Source organism: Pararge aegeria, chromosome 15, assembly GCF_905163445.1.
Source record: "Pararge aegeria chromosome 15, ilParAegt1.1, whole genome shotgun sequence".
NCBI classification, from domain to species: Eukaryota; Metazoa; Arthropoda; class Insecta; order Lepidoptera; family Nymphalidae; genus Pararge; species Pararge aegeria.
The window spans coordinates 3323590-3341508 of record NC_053194.1 but is presented as its reverse complement, the minus strand read 5'-3'; the positions used below and the strand labels follow the sequence as shown (position 1 = coordinate 3341508).

Genomic DNA, 17919 nt, shown 5'->3' with positions numbered 1-17919 from the left:
TCCGTGAATTTATATGTGCACAACAAATCGATATCTTCCTAGTGCAAGAGACCTTCTTAAAACCTAGTAGAAGCGATCCCAAAGTTGGAAATTATAACTTAATTAGAAATGATCGGACCACCAACCGGTTGGGTGGTACCGCGATCTATTACAGAAGGGCTCTTCACTGCACTCCTCTCGATCCTCCACAGCTTACCAACATGGAAGCCTCCGTATGTCAGGTGGGTATGACCGGCCATCCGTCGATCATACTAGCATCCGTTTATCTCTCACCGAACAAAACCTTTTTAGAGAGTGACTTACTCGCTCTCCTCTCCTTAGGTGACTCTGTCATTTTGGCTGGCGACTTCAACGCTAAGCACACCGACTGGTCCCGCTCCACTAACGCGCACGGACGACAACTTAACATACTTGTCAGACGACCCGACCTCAACTTTATCGTAGTTGCCCCAGACTCGCCGACTCGCTTCCCGATGTCGGATAGTTCGACCGACCGACCGGACATACTCGACATAGCGCTCCTCAAGAATATCACCCTTCAGGTGAACTCTGTGGAAGTGCTATCCGAGCTATATTCGGATCACAGACCTGTCAAACTACAGCTAGGCCCCGTAGGCCCCGCGATCCTCCCGACCCGTAAAGTCATCGACTTCAAGAAGCTCTCCGGGCTACTCGAAGCGAAGGACTCTGTGCACCTCTCTAAAATTCCTGACGTCGTAGAGACATTAGAGCAAGCCCAGGCAGCCTCACTGCACCTGACCAACCACGTTTGTGACGCTACGAGCGAATGCTCCCGCGAGATGCCGTGCGGATTTTACCGCATGGTACTCACGGAGGACGCGCGAGAGCTAATCACAAACAAGAATAGGGCCCATAGGGAGCATGACAAATATCCGACACGACAGAATCGGTTAGAACTCTGGAGAGCCCAGAGGAAGGTAGTGTCTATCATTACCGCACTCCGACACGGACAATGGGACAGGTTCTTGGGGGAGCTCTCGCCATCGCGTAGTGCGTTCTACAAACTGGCGAAGGCTCTCAAAATGACCCGCGCTCCCGCCCTCCCACCGTTAGCACGCCCCGACCTTCCGCCCGCCTTTGAAGATATCGATAAGGCTGAATGCATGGCTGACTGCCTCGAATCCCAATGCTCTCCGAGCACCGTATCCATTGATAGGCCCCACGTCTTGCGAGTCGAAAGCGAACTCGCAACAATCCTCTCGACCCCTCCCGATGGTGAACCTCTCGCCCCGACGACCTGCGATGAAGTTCATACTATTATCAAGGGTTTCCACTCTAAGAAAGCCCCAGGCCCCGACGGCATTACCAATAAAACCCTAAAGTTACTCCCAGGACAAATTATCAACCTACTTGTGGTAATTTTTAATGTATTCTTGGCAAACTGCTACTTCCCCAACCAGTGGAAGGAAGCAACAGTCATAGGTATCCACAAGTCGGGCAAACCCCGCGACCTTCCCTCCAGTTATCGCCCTATAAGCCTCCTCAACACCTTAGCAAAGGTGTATGAGAGGGTAATATTACACAGACTGAAGGCAGTCGTAGAGGAGAAAAACCTCCTTAACGACGAGCAATTCGGCTTTCGAGCCAAGCACTCTTGCGTCCACCAAGCGCACCGCCTCACGGAGCACATACTGGCAGGATTCAATCGATACAGACACATGAGCCCCACTGGGGCCGTGTTCTTAGACATTGCCAAGGCCTTCGACAGGGTCTGGCACGCCGGCTTGTTGTACAAGCTGCACCATCTGGGCGTGCCAGCTAGTCTCGTTCGTTTGCTGCGAGCGTATCTCACCGATCGCACATTTCGCTATCGTCTAGACGGTACGCTCTCTTCCCCTAGACCCATACGAGCGGGAGTCCCTCAGGGCTCCGCGCTCTCCCCACTTCTATACGCGCTCTTCACGAGCGACATTCCCCGCGACCTACCGGCGACGGTCAAACTGGCCCAATTCGCCGACGATACCGCTCTCTTTGCGACCGATCCCAAAAAGAGCAACATTGCAAGTCGACTCCAAAAGGCGCTCCACCTGCTGGGCAAGTGGTTCCGCCTCTGGAGGATCGAGGTTAACCCCGAGAAGAGCGCAGCGGTGCTCTTCACGGGCAAACCGAGAGGCCGCTTCACGGTAAACCCCGCAGAGGTCACCCTCTACGGGCGTCCCATACCCTGGCAAGACAAGGCCAAATACCTGGGAGTAACGTTCGATCATAGAATGAGCTTCACCGCACACATTCGCAAGGCCCGCAACAAGGCTGCGTATGTGATGGGTCGTCTCTATCCGATGATTTGCCGCAAAAGCAAATTATCCCTCCGTCACAAGGTAACCTTGTATAAAACGTGCATACGTCCCATTATGACATACGCCAGCGTCGTATTCGCCCATCGCCCTCACAGCTCCTACAGGAGCTTTCAAGTCCTGCAGAACAAATTTATGCGTATGACCACGGACAGTCCGTGGTACATGCGCAACGTAGATCTCCACCGAGACCTCGATCTTCCCACCATAGCCCAGTACATGAAAACATTATCAAAGACATACTTTGAAAATGCAGTCCGACACCCCAACCCCCTAGTGGTCGAGGCGTCCACTTATACCCCCGTCCCCGACGTCGAACCAAAGCGGCGACGTCCGAAGCATGTCCTTGACGACCCTGACGACAAAATAACTACCGACAACGTGTCCCAACAACACACACACACGCAACATTCACAGCGTCTTCGCCGGCGAAGACGAGGGCCCCGATTTCTGACGTCATCCGGACGTGGATCCTTACCACGGTCACGGGGGCGTTCGGACTAAACAATGATTAGTCCAAAAGTCCACCAACAGTCAGATTAACGTCGAACCGAGCCGAGGTCCGAGTCCTCGCAGGAGGCACCCTCGGGTCGACGTCTCCCATACTCCCCCCGATGTCGTCGAGCCCTGGGGCTCTTCTCATGGCGAGCTTTCGCGCTCGCCCCACTCCCCCGGTGACGCCGTAGCAACCCCTTAGGAGGTTATCGGCAAGTGTCCTTCCGAAAAAGCAAAAGCAATATGCACCGATCGGTCGTCAAAAATCTTTTACATAGTGTAAAACAAAGTCGCTCCCGCCCCTGGTGTAGTTAGATCTTTTAAACCACGCAACGGATTTTGATGCAAATTTCAGCAACAGAAAGAGTGATTCAAGATAAAGATATATATATATATATATTATACATGCGTTTTGTAGAAGAGAAAAGCAAAGAAATTCAATGATTTGTAATTTCATATCGTAGCAAACCTACTTTTGTGCGCTTCTAATCTGCAAATACCTTAGGAGACAGATAAAATCAATGTACTACGGAATTGTAGATCATAAAGAGATAGGATTAAGATAGGATTAAGATAGGATTAAAGATAGGATTCCAAAGGCTAACCCACCCACATTAAACATTTTACAAAATAATTATAGGTCCGTATATCCAATTAAATAAATTACATACGTTTTGCATTTCACGTGGAACAAAGTTGTCCATTACGGCGGGTGGCAGGGGCCACATTCAAACTCACTCACCGAAAAACATATTTAAATTACATATACATAAACTACACATAAACTACACTACACATAAACTACACCCGTTTTTTAAATTGTTATTACCTACATTTAGGGGGTTTCAAATTTATGAATTTAAACTTGCATATTATGTCCTGTTGAGGTCAAGCAGCCGTGATAGCCGTGACAACCGTGATGGGTAAGGCTTCTGCTCCCCTTTTGGGTGGACTGACTTCGGTCCCCTGAATCCCTCTAACTTTTCGGAATAAAAGAGCTCTTTAACGGTGGAAGAAAACATCGTGAGGAAACCTGCATGCCTGAGAGTTCTCCATGATGTTCTCAACGGCGTGTTAAGTCTATTAATTCATACATGGCTACATGGATTAATAGACTTAACCATACATGGAGCCCGTGTGGTGGACTACTTCCTAAATCATTCTCTTTCTAACGGAGACCCGTACCCTGCAGTGGGCCGGTTATCGGTGGATGTTCATGATTATACTCTTGCTACCAAAATTCAGATTATATGCATTTAAAAATCTTACTAAATATTATAAATGCGAAAGTGTGGATTACGCAAAAACGGCAGAACGGATTTGGATGTAATTTGGCATGCATGTAGCCTTTGAATTGGAAATGAGCATAGGCCACCTTTTATCCTGATTCCTTTTGTAGTTCACGAGGGAAGCTTTGAGATTTGGTATGTTTGTCACCTATGCTATGGAAAAGGAAACTATACCGATCTCTCAAAAATTTCCCGTGGTAAGATTGATATTTTTTAACGAGTCCGAGTAACTAAGTCCACGAAGTCACGGGCAGAAGCTAGTATTTATATAATATTATTATATTATACTTATTGTAATTATCATAGGCTGAATTAAGAATGCGTTTTTCCGCACCGCAACCATTCAGTCACTCACTTTGTCTTTACTGCACATATTTACTAAATTATAAATGTGAAAGTTTGGATGGATGAACACTTGTTACTCAATCACGCCATAACGGCTGAACGGATCGTATAATAGGCTGGAATGACACATAGGCTATTTATATCCCAGAAAAAATCAACGGTTCCCGTGTGATATAATATTGAATTAAAATAACACTGTTATTTCAATTTGAAAATATTATATTGTAAATTATAAAATATAATAAATTGGTTACCTCATGTTATATTGTATCGGAAAGAGCGAGACCTCCAAATATAGGTTGTTTCAATCTTAAATGGAGGTGTTGTGGCCTATGGTTTTTGAAATTTGAAATGACAAATAAATTATTTGTCATTTAATTAGGCGCACTTTCGTTTAATTAGGCGAACATGCTATAAACTATTGACCACAATGGACACACGTAAATGACAAACAGCTCAATCTTCCAGCAATTACCGGCGGTGGACGCAATCGTTGCGGTTTGCGTTTGTTCTATAATGATTAAAGTGTTAATTTGCACGCGGTCGCTGCGGCTGTATGCCCGATCAACAAATTATTAAGTAGGTTCAATTTATTTTGTTTGTACAACATGAGTAAGATGAGTGAACTGTGTTTGGTCTATCATAAGTGACGTAGTAAGCAACATTATCACTTATGAATTTATAAGGAGCGAATTTATACTTCAATTTATTTTGTTTCTATAACAGAAGTAAGATGAGTGAACTGTGTTTGGTGTGTTATAAGTGACGTAGTATGAAACATGATGCCCTAATTTATGACGAGTTAATTCCCTACTAAACATTAATATATGTTTTTATAGTTTTACCTTAATAAAAAAACCATTATCAAGAGTACTTACTAAACTAACTTATGAAAATTTTCAATAAAAAGTCAGTGGTAACAGAGCCGCGACCTTATTGGCAAAGCACTCAGACTGCGATTGACGGAGAGATGCGTCTTCAAATCTTGCCTGTTCCGAAAATTTATTTGCATTTTAAATTTTTTTCTTACTGCACTTATCAAAAAAATATTATAATCATAACTATCATGATTTTAATTGCAATGCAATTGATACAAACGTCGCACAGAGATAATATTTTCGATTTCCAAATTATTTTTCAGACTATTATCTGCATAGAGCAAACTTTTATAAAGAGTACTATGACAAAAAATAGAAAAACGATGGAAAGACATTCACTCTCTAGATTTGTTTTGTGAAATGACGCTGCTTTGAAATTAAGATTATGTTGCCATTCATCTTTTTCTCGCTTAATTAATTAAGCCAAAAATGAAATAACCTGTAACTGAGTCACGTTAAGCGACGCGGTTTCTGTGGTTAATGTTTGTTGTATGATCATAAAAGTGTTAATTTGTTGGCGGTTGCTGCGGTTGTGTTCCCGATCACAAATTAAACACAGCACATTAATAAGTTTGTAGAAGTTATTGTGTTTGCACAACATGAGTGCGATGAGTGAAGGGTATTTGGAATGTTTTTACTGACGCAGTGAAGTTAAAAATCTGCTAACCGAGAATTTGACCTGTCTTCTTATTGCAGGTTTTATTTTAATTTTATGCTTTACATAAACTAACTGCCTAACCGTGTGTACTAAAGCTTAAAGTTTGTTCATCATCAGAATTACTTCATTAAAGCGGCCATGATACCCTTTGAACGGGTTCAAGTAGGAAAATAAACTGTATAAATAAAACTTCAAAATATCTTTGAACAAGTTGTGCATAAGTTTAAACTTTTTTATGCTTAGCGAATTTATTGTAAGCCTTTCAAAGTTAAGTCAGAAAAAAGATTTTTTCTTTACTTTTTTTTATCCTAGAATACTTATCTTCTTATTCTTTTCTATTTGAAGAAGACAAATTAAGACAAACACTATCCATGATTTTATGCAGGACCGACTAAGTCACAAGTTCAAAGGAAATTATCGAAGTCGTAGGTCTTCTTGGACATATTGTCAACAACATTATAGAAAAACTAAGAATCCATGGCCACACAGATTGTCTTGTCCTTTAAATATTATCAGTAGTATCCAATTGTATAAACAAAAAAATCAACCGTAAAGGTATTCCTAATTCATTAACTTCATGATAGTGAACATTTAGAAGTTTGTAAAATGCCTATATTTATGGAAATAAATAGCGGACTTGACATAGATGGCGATGAAGACTTTAGAAATTTCACTGGTTTAAACTTTGCTTATTGTAAGCTTTAGCCTTTTGCGACCCCTTGTTGTGGGACAAGGTGCCGTTCAAACGAGGTTTTGTGACCGTTTTCCTCGAGATGAGCCTAATGGGCATTGAATTAGGGAAGCACGGGTGTGTTGTTAAGAGATCTCGCAGTTTTCCAATATGCACGGATTTAGTGCTTAAAAAAAACAACATAAATTAAGCAACCCCGCGCCCAGGAAGCCAGGTAGCACATAAGTAGATTTCTACCCCGAAGAAAAGGGCATAGTTTGTGTTAAAACTTCAACCTAAAAGTCTGTCAGAACTTTTTGCATTTTCATCGAAGTTAATTGACAAATATGCAGAAAACTAAATTTGTTTTTTCCAAGGATTTCAAATAAAGAAAATAAGTCATGATGTTAGTCAGTCCAAGATAAAAAATAAAAAAGTAAAATAAGTCACGTTAACCAGAAAATCAGTCAATTTAGTGCCTATAACACAAGCTACTATTACATTGGGGCTAGATGGCGATATGTGTAGTATATTTATTATCTGCCTTTCGAACCGGTGGTTGAGTCACTACAAACAGACATACTTGACGGTTCAAAAGTGCTTATTTTAGAGTGCTAACCTTTTAGGGATAACGCAATTAGTTATATTAAAAACATACCCCTAATCGTTTGGTACGTGGGTGGCCATAGCAGAAGCTTCCCTTCAGACCAAACAGAAAATTCAGAACTTGTACTAGTAATACCAATTGTGTATGTAATATATCTTTCTTATTGTGCTACGCTGTTATGGTGGTCTACGTAATAGTACTACGTAGACTCGCTACGGCAACGAAATACGATGACAATACTAATTTAACACAGCCTACGACAAGTTCGTAGCATTGCTACATAATAGGTATTCAGGAGACAATAAATTAAAACATAAATCTCACTGTTTCTTGCACGTAACGACGTTTGGATTACGGTACAAACTGCGAACAAGTCAAGTGGATATAGGGCTTTTGTGCACTGGGCCCTTACAGCTCTTTTAGGCATTATCAAACAACACATACAACAATAAAACAGAAAAATCTAAAACAAAATATTAACAGTAAGTAAGTGTTCTAAATTGGAACGAACTGCACGTGCTCTCTGCAGTAAGGGTTACAACAGTAAACATCACTAATTGGCTATCATTTGTCACAAATATTGGCAATACTCTGCTGGCCTATCGAAAAACGCCATAATTTTGAATTCGGAACACTGCTAAAGTCAGCAAAATTAAGTCTACAATGCTTTTAACCAGAGTGTTGTTTATGATATCAAGATTGCATCATGAAAAGGTCAGTCATTGTGTTATTTAATATCAGAAATTAAACATAGCACTTATCTTAGTTTGAGCAGAACTGGTCGGTGTCGATTATTTAAAAGTTACACAATACGTTATAAAGTTGGTCATTGCGGGTTAGGTTCATCACCATCACTATCAGTTTGATAACATCCTAGAGGGCTCTGTCATGACAAAGAGAGTTACGCGAAAGACATAGACACGCGTTGATATACTGCCGCTTTGACGATTTTTGTCATTTTTTTTTATATTAAATTAGCAAAACTGACTTTCAATTTCTTACTCTAACTTAAACTATAAGTCTATTTGGCAGGTCTATATAAGTGTGCCTTATCGATGGGAACATATCGTGCAAATATGGCTGCTGAAAATAGCGAAAATACCAAAAATAGTTAGTTATAATAACCGTTAAAAATGTCTTAACATGCTCTCGGAGGCAAAAGGGTGGACACCAATAATTTCCTTTAGCTTTTGTATTTACGAGTAAAATAAGTCACGTTAATCAGAAAATCAGTCATTTTAGTGCCCATAACACAAGCTACTATTTATTACATTCGGGCTGGATGGCGATATGTGTAGTATATTTATTATCTGCCTTCCCAACCGGTGGTTGAGTCACTACAAACAGACATACTTGACGGTTGGGTTGGGTGCTTATTTTAGGCCTACTCATACAATAATTCGGTTATACAATACCAAAAATCCAAAACTAAAAAAAACGAAGCCGTGCTAATTTAATAACCAAGCCAATATCCGTTATGATAGAAATAAACTAACAGAAATGTTACTATTATAAGCGCGTATAATCCCCAAAGGGAACAAAGTAACAATGCGAATGCAAACTGGAACAAGAAAAGAAGTAATTGGAAATAATATTTTGAAATCCGCATTGAAGCAATAACCAATTTGTTCTCTTGGTACCATAGAGATATAAAAGTAAAGAAAGGATAAATATTGGATAGAAGCAGGTGTTACTTTGCGGAAATCCATGATATGTTATGATAATTAATCTTAATTTTCTATCCTCCGCGAAAACATGATAATCTGTATGGTGAAATTTATAATTTCTTCAATCGTTATACTCCACACAAAACAAATTTTCGGCAATGTAGGCATTGCTACTCACGTTTCATTCCGAAACCGGAACATCCTCAGGAGATGTTTACAATGAATAGTAAGTTGAAAGGATAAATAGCTAAGGAGCCATTTTAAATAAAATCAAATTGGTATTTGGCGTATTAAGGAATTATGAATGGCATATTACATACATTTCAAGTATGTATTATGAAGTTATATTTGCTTAAATATGGCGGATTTCGGCAAATAATACTTGTCAAAGTTTAATTCGAATAGGTCCATAAATGGCTCTTTTATCGATGGCGATAACTACATTCGTAAACTTAAAACTAGGGAAACATGTGTGTCAATCGCGCCCTGGTCTTGGAAGAAGTCCACCAGCCAACTTAGCCGGGTGCTGTTACTGTTATCTCCATATCATTCATATATATATTTAATGGTCGACCGGTGCAGATGGCAACGACCCTGCTTTCTGAGTCCAAGACCGTAGGGACCACAACTGGAAAAATGTTTGTGTGATGAACATGATTTTTTTTCAGTGTCTGGGCGTTTATCTGTATATTTCAAGTATTTATGTATATTATTCATATAAATATTCATCAGTCATCTTAGTACACAAGCTTAGCTTACTTTGGGGCTAGATAGCAAAAGTAGCTCAAACCCATTTTACCTATAAATGTTTCTATTTTTTTTTTTTACTTTTTCAGTCAGTTTGGAATGGCAGTTTTCGTGGAGCGGAATTATAATAGTTTTTATATGAAGTATATAACACTACAACTATGAACATACATTTTAGCGTTGTGAATATTGCCAAAATAACCTCCTTAACTGGTTTATTTTTTTTCCAATACGTATGATCTTTTAGCAACATAGAGCGCTTATTTAAATATCTTTGCTTGTTACAGATAATGCAGAGCAGGAAACGACAAAAGAAAAGGCGAGCGAAGCAAAGTGCTGTGAAATGACATACGAATATGTAACTTAAAGTGTTTGTTTTAAAGTTAAAAATGGCATGCCCGGCAGCCAAGTTTTCCAATAGGGATTTGTTTGTGGTGGTTTTGTTGCTGTGCCAGACAATAGTTTGTGACAGCCAGTGTCCAAAGTTCGCGGAGAGACCTTTGGAGACGAGAGTCCAAGATGCTTCCATAGTTTTTAGGGCGGTTGTTGTACAAACACATTATCAGGTATGTACTACTTATTTTATGATAACTACAAATAACTCGTAATAGTATAACTCGTAAAATGTTTAGTATCTAGCATTATTTTAAAACAACTGCTACCTATTAACTAAGTTCATAAGGATACTTGAACAATAGCGTAACCTTAAAAAAAGGTTTATTTTACAGGCTTATTATTGAAATCGCTGGTCTTACTGTAACTCAATTTCCTCATGTAGGTTAGGACTTTTGCAAAGTGGTATATTGGGTATTGAGTTTGAAATAAAACTTGTCAAGTCATTGTCTTAGCTACTTTTTTGTTGTTTTTCATACAAACTTCCTCATAAAGACCTCCTGCATCACATCTTCCACCCATTGCTCGACAACTAGGGCTCATGTTATAACGACTATATTCTTCTTGAAAAATACTATAAAAGATTTTTATAATCCGCTAGTTTCAAAGATCAGATTGTTCTATCGAATAAACTTATATGTTACCGTTTTAATTTTCATTAATATAACTTGCAAAATTGCGGACTTTCATATTTTCATTTTAAGTATTGAAAAATTGAGCCCAGCGAGGCTGCTCCGTAATGTAACGTGTATCAAAACTCATTAACTGAATCTGAAAGCCCGTGGTAGACGAAACATGATCGCAACAACATTGCGTAATGAAAATCAATACGCAATTTAATCATGAATGATTAATGCAAATGTAATCACAAGCGTTCAGTTTACCGTTAAATCATTTTCTAATGATCGTGAATTTGTGTTGAATGATACATTTAGTCGTTTGTTTGAATGAATGGGACAACTGTTTGGCAAACAACGCATTTTTCCCGTACTTTTAATATATGAGAAGGTTGAAGTTATTTGTAATTATTACTTTATTAGGTCATCTATTCTCATAAAACTCAGCTTTTAATCCTTGCGATAAACATGGATCATATTAAGAGAGGCTCTGTGAGAGATTTAATTATAACTGGGAGATAGATGCAGCGATCAGATCATATCGTTCAGTAGGTACATCTATATTCGTTTGTTGAACAAAAAAAAATATCCTCGGTAGGAGCATTACTATTGCGGGGAGTGAGAAAAGGGCGCATAATAATCGACAGATCACTAATAGATAGAATCATGGACAGACCAGAGAAAATTCAGAAATTATAAATTCCCAAATTACCTCTATTTATTCCCAAGTTGCCTGTAAGAGATTGCTAGCAATAAGGCCGCCTTTGCATGCCTACAATTCTTGTTTTTTTTTTTATTCTTCTTTTTAGGTATATTTTGATGTTTGTGTGCAATAAAGTATTTCTTCTTCTTCTTCCTCTTACCTCTGTCGGGGTCTTCCCAATTATTTGTTTATTATCTCATAAAAATTCATAATTATCTGATTATCTGTAAACCAATAGTTCGATAAGATTCTAACAGACGGCGGTATAAGGTAGTTAGTTTACTGATATTTTGATAAAAGTACAAACGCTTAATAGCAATAAACATAATTATATTAATAAAAAATAATCATTTTCTACCGTTGAAGCTTAATTTAAACTTTTCTACATTCTTTACAAATCACTCTTCTAATAAATATACGAAATATGCGTATGATCCACAGCAATGCGTGGCCAGGTGTTATAAATTCCCTTTAGTAATCCTTGCATGCATATTGTTATACAAAATAGAGTGTTTAAAATCTATCAGAGGTCTCGCGATGCTCAATTTCTTTTTGTTTCCCAGTTTGACGGGCCCGTGAAATCGATACTCCTATGATAGCAAGCATTCGATTGAGCATTCGTTCTCATGGTAATTGCACCAGTTAGGCAATTAAAGCTTTGTTTTAACAATAATTGCCCATTTATAGCTCAATTAGACTGATAACGATACCAAATGATTGGTGGATCATTTAGTTTACGCTAAACGTGTTTAGTCACGTAGCGGCTATAATTTAACACGTTATTGGTAGTCGATACCTTTTGTAATCGTGATTATGCTTTTACAATTAAGCGTTGGAATTAAATCAAACAATACCATAATATTGTCATGTTTGCTTATAAATTTAAGCCGTAATTATTTAGCACAAGACATTATGTTACATTTGTAATACAGTATTTAAAATAAATCTAGTTATGTAATGTTACGTATTGACACCCAGTTCGGGCGCAGATTATTTTCATGAATAATATCTATTAATACTTATAATATACAGATAAACACCCAGACACTGAAAAACATTCACGTTCATCACACAAACATGTTCCAGTTGTGGAAATCAAACACACGGCCATGGACTCAGAAAGCGGGATCATTGCCGACTGCGCCAATCAGCCGTCAAAAGTAAAACTTACTTGCACTTGTATAAGTGCAAGTAAGTCTTCATCCTCTGATGATGAAATATTAAATGGAACATCTAAAGAAAGCATAACCGCCCGCGACTCGTCTCGATCTGAGTACTTCGAAACGTTACCACGATAAAAATGCTTGGGTCTAATTTATTGCTCTACCCAGGTTGCTTCTTAAATAGCTTTCAATGAAAATATGAAATGGTGATAACATAAGAAAAAAAACCGGCTAAATTTTTTGTGGGCTTCTTCTTAGACCAGGGCGCTTTTAGAACCCTTAAAGCTTTAATATTAAGTTGACGAATTTAGTTATCGCCATCTACTTCACTTCTATGTCATATTTTACATGTAAATATGTACGCATCAAAAGTGCCATCTATGTGCCTATTTGAATAAAGATGTATTTGAATTTGACTTAAGACTTAGTAAGTTTAGTGACGCCACCACGCCCCGTCGTTGCCTCGACTTTGCTGTGAGCGACACGCCTTCAAATTTGGTTTTGTTTCTATATTTGAAATTGTTTTAATTTTATGTTTGCTTATGTAATATTAATATTATATTGATAAAATAAAATGTTTTAACGATTATCATCTAACTTAGTTTTGTGAGCTAATAATATGGCAAGTCAGTTAACAAAGTTGTTCTGCGACTTGGTTATAATAAATACAAACTAATTTAAGTTTATGGTACAAGCTTAATGGAAAATTCGAAATAATTTATAAAGTTGAAACTGATAACGGATTGGAAATAACCTTTCATTTCCGCGGGTCGGGTGTTACTGGATAATTTATAGACGAGTTTCTCGGTAGTTATAATGCGGTATGTCAAGTTTGTTAACCTTTTCGACCTGGATAAATCGTTTATCAGTTTTAGAATATACATCTGCTGTGTCTAAACCGGAATATGTTGATTGCGTAGGTAATTCTTGAACGATTCTACGGCGTTTGTGGTTTTATTTCATGTGAGAGTGCCTAGTTCACAATGGCACTAGGATTTATATAACTAACTTAATACTTTTATTTACTCAACTTTTAATTACTTTCATTGTGTTTTAGTCGTGCACTTTTCCAGAGTGTTCTCTTTCTTTTTATTTGTACGTCAGAAAAACAGAATCATTAAGAAAGAAATAAAAATGTGAAGTCTTCTTAAGATTGGGAAAAAATATATAAGCCGATAGTTTGATAAATAATATAGGTAGGTATATGAATAATGGCGTACATCCATATACTACATAATCAAAATTAAATCAAGGATATAATTAATACTATAAAAATAATCTAATGATAATTAATACTTTAGCATACCAGAAATATTTAAAAAAGAGTGAATAAATAAAAAATAAAATAAATATGCTACGACAATACACACATCGCCATCTAGCCCCAAAGTAAGCGTAGCTTGTATTTTGGGTACTAGGATAGCTGATGAATACTTTTATAAATATAATACACATAAATACTTATAATATACAGATAAACACCCAGACACTGAAAAACATTCACGTTCATCACACAAAAATTTTTCCAGTTGTGGGAATCGAACCCACGGCCATGGACGCGGAAAGCAGGGTCGCTGCCCACTGCGCCAACCGCCTGTCAATACTTTCTTCAATGTGAAATATAATTGGACCAAACCGCTATTTTAATGAATGCAGAGTGGTCCTGGCTACCGGAATAATGGCGTCGTCGTTGATTTAAAATCATAAGGCTTCCTGAGTCTTTTTTACTTTTGGCGGTATTGAGGGAGCATTCCACAACAGTTGGCTGGTTTAACGACCTGATTGCATCCATCCATCGAGGTCCTAGGTGCTTTTCTTTTCTTATTCTAATAATTCACATAATTTAATCCAAATATGTACTAATAATCATCATCATATAAACACATTATCGGCCCACTTCAGGGCACGGGTCTTCTCCCACAGTGAGAAGGGGTTAAGTCGAAGTCAACCACGCTGGCCGAAAATGCGTTCGTAATGTATACTAATGAGTAGAAATTGAGGCGGTGATAGCCCAGTGGGTAGGAGCTCGACTTTACTTTCGGGGAGCTAAATTTGAATCCCAGTACGCAACTCTAACTTTTCTAAGTTATGTGTGTTTTAAGTAATTAAAATATCACTTGCTTCAACGGTGAAGGAAAACAGCATGCCTGAGAGTTCTCGATAATGTTCTCAAAGGTGTGTGGAGTTCACCAATCCGCTCTGGGCCAACGTTGTGGACTAGGGCCTTAGCCCCTTCTCAATGTGGAAGGAGATCCGTGGCCTGTAGTGGGCCAGTAATGGTGGGGTTGATATTCTTCTTCTTTAGGTACTCTCCAAGTAGTGCAGGTTGGCCGTCAGTTTTTGATAATTTTCTTTTTCTCTCGCGAGGTTAAACAGCTGGGCGGCACTCGGGGTTGATATGACGAGTATAAATTCGCATTCTAACAAAGAAAAAAAGAATCAATTATACGTACTAATACGATTACTAATTTGGTTATTTCTTTATAAATAATTACGATTTTAGGCCGTTATTCCTGTCAAGTTTTTTTTTCTACTACAAGTTAGCCATTAACTGCAATACCACCTGGTGGTAATGATGCAGACGGTAAAGGGCTAACCTGTTTGAGGTGTGGCGGTTAGTATTTGCCGGTAGGATAATAACTAGCCACGGCCGAAGCCTCCCACTGGACAAGACCAGAGAAATTTCAGAAGTTTTGTTTTAACTGCCAAAATTACTCCTGCCTGCGATTGAATCCCGAACTACCCACTTATAAAACAGCGCCCAACAGGGAGAACGTCAAAAGTTAAATGGGTAAGTAGTTCTCGAGATATTATACTTTCAGAAAAACTTTCAAGAATGGAAACTAGAAAGATAAAGATAATAGTGATATTTAATGAATTCGTTTCATGCCACTTGGCATAAAAGATAAACTCGAAAAAAAGAAAAGAAGTTTTAATATTGGTTAAACGTCGACTTCTTTCATGTTTAATGCAATGCTTAATTGTCCGCTACATTTCCGCTTATTTTATTCTTCTGTCTTGTATTTCATTTAGATAAGTTTGATACCTTTAATTTTTTCAGTAATATTTGTGAAACTACCCGATTGTACGAACATTTTCATTTAGCTGCATAAAGGTATGCTTTATAGATTTACCAGCTATTGCCCGCGACTTCGTCTGCGTTTGATTTTGTTTTTTGATGTAGCATTTTAGTTGTAGTTCTAAAAATAATTAAAGTATTCAGTATCACTAAGCCTTGAATGAGGGGTTTGCTGCTGTCCTCTAACTCCAACCACAGTTTGGACAAAATTAAACACATATTATAACCTCTATAGTACAAAAATAATTATTTAAATCTGTTATAATTTGTCGGAGTTATGGTGTAAAATCGTCAAACACTTTCCTCCCCTCTCCCAAAGGAACCGAGCCTAATGTCGGGATAAAAAGTATCTTATATTAGTTCTAACACTTCCAAAAATATGTGTACAAAGTTTCATCAGGATCGGTTAAGTAGTTTTTGCGTGAAAGCGTAACAAACAAACTTACATTCACATTTATAATATTAGTAGGATAGGGATATGTACGAGTACCTTCTATAGTGTACGCTCACAATATGTTTTATTTTTATGTTTAATGTTTTCTCAACTAAGTGAATTTTTTGTAATTCTTTTGAGAAATAAAGATCTTGAACCACCACCTTTATTTAACTTGTTAGTAGGAGTAGATTTTTGCGACACAGCTCGTTCAGGGAAGTACTATCGCCATGGATATTTCTGCCGCTAAGCAGCATTGGTGCAGTGCTGTGTTCCGGTACGCAGGGTGTGGTTGCTGATGTAATTACAAGCACTTGAGGCCTTACACCTACGCCTCAAATTGATGGACACAGGGCGGCATGTTGCTGGACGTGTTTCTTGCATGCCCAGTGAACTATTGTTCTTATTACAGGCGATGGTTTTGGATAGAAGCAGGCGTTACTTTGCGGTTAACCATGATATATTATGAAAATTAAAACAAACAGATCTTCGGCAACCGGAGCATCCTCAGGAGATGTTTTCTTTACAATTAATAATTGTTAATAATAATAATAATAAATAAATATAAATAAATAAATAAATATACTAAGACAATACACACATCGCCATCTAGCCCCAAAGTAAGCGTAGCTTGTGTTATGGGTACTGAGATAGCTGATAATTATTTTTTTATGAATATAATACACATAAATACTTATAATATACAGATAAACACCCAGACACTGAAAAACATTCGTGTTCATCACACAAACACTCTCCAGTTGTGGGAATCGAACCCACGGCCTTGGACTCAGAAAGCAGGGTCGCTGCCCACTGCGCCACTCGGCCGTCCAATAATCCAATAATAATAAGTATTCTTTATTTTCAGGCAATAGTCCCATAGAAAAGATTTGTTTTATTTGTTTTAAATAAGGCTTATGCACATGTAAAAAAAAAAGAAAAAACTATCTTAAAACCTAAAATTATTATTCTCGCACCGGTGCAAGCAAGACCAATACTTAACAAACAGATTTTTAAAGTCCTCATTTAAAGTGCAAAGGATGGAATTGGTGGTGCGTCTAAGCCTTTCCCAGAAGGAAGCCGTCCTTGTTCTGAGAATGGCAAAGAAATGAGGAACCCGCGCTGCAGCAAACAATGATTTAGCACTACAGAAACGAGGCAGCTTCATTAGGATGTGAAAAGCGTTATTATATTTTATCCTAAGCGCGTTATAGCTTCGCTTGGTAAACCTTGTCCACAGCTGACACGTGTAAAAACGTTGGCAAAATGCTTTAAACAAGGTCACCTTCACGTCATCAGTGCAGCGAGCGAATCTGTTGAATTAAGACAACATCTCCTGAGGAAAGGATAAGATCTTACTTAACAATTATTCATTGTAATGTCAACATCTCCTGAGGATGCTCCGGTTTTGGAGCGAAACGTGTGTAGAGGGTACATTGCCGAAGATCTGTTTGGAGTATAAGGATTAAAGAAATTATAAATTACACCATACAGATTCTCCTGCTTTTCGCGGAGTATAGCAAATTAAGCTAAATTTTCATAATAGGCGATGGTTTTGCACTTGCCGTATGCTTGGTCCTTGAATTATAAATTTAAAACATTGTCGGTTCTAGTTATTTGAGTTTTATCTACGCACCCAGGGGAAAAGCTTTGAAGAATAAGAAATTAAGTAATAAAGCTGCTAATGCTATTTAATAAATCCAGACGATTAATACGTAATTATACCCATTACCGGCCCACTACAGGGCACGGGTCTCCTCCCACAATGAGAAGGGGTTCAGGCCGTAGTCCACCACGCTGGCCCACTGCGGATTGGTGGACTCCACATACCTTTGAGAATATTATGTAGATCTCTCAGGC

At 38.4% G+C, this 17919-nt stretch overlaps 1 protein-coding gene across 1 annotated transcript in view; it reads left to right on the top strand.

Annotated features, from left to right (window-relative positions):
- Positions 1-17919, top strand: part of LOC120629890 — a 72119-nt gene that overhangs the window by 25114 nt on the left and 29086 nt on the right. Inside the window, exon 2 of the mRNA XM_039898967.1 lies at positions 9959-10237. Within this exon, the coding sequence (XP_039754901.1) occupies positions 10061-10237 (177 nt within the window). The 5' untranslated portion in view covers positions 9959-10060. The remainder of the gene's footprint in view (positions 1-9958; positions 10238-17919) is intronic.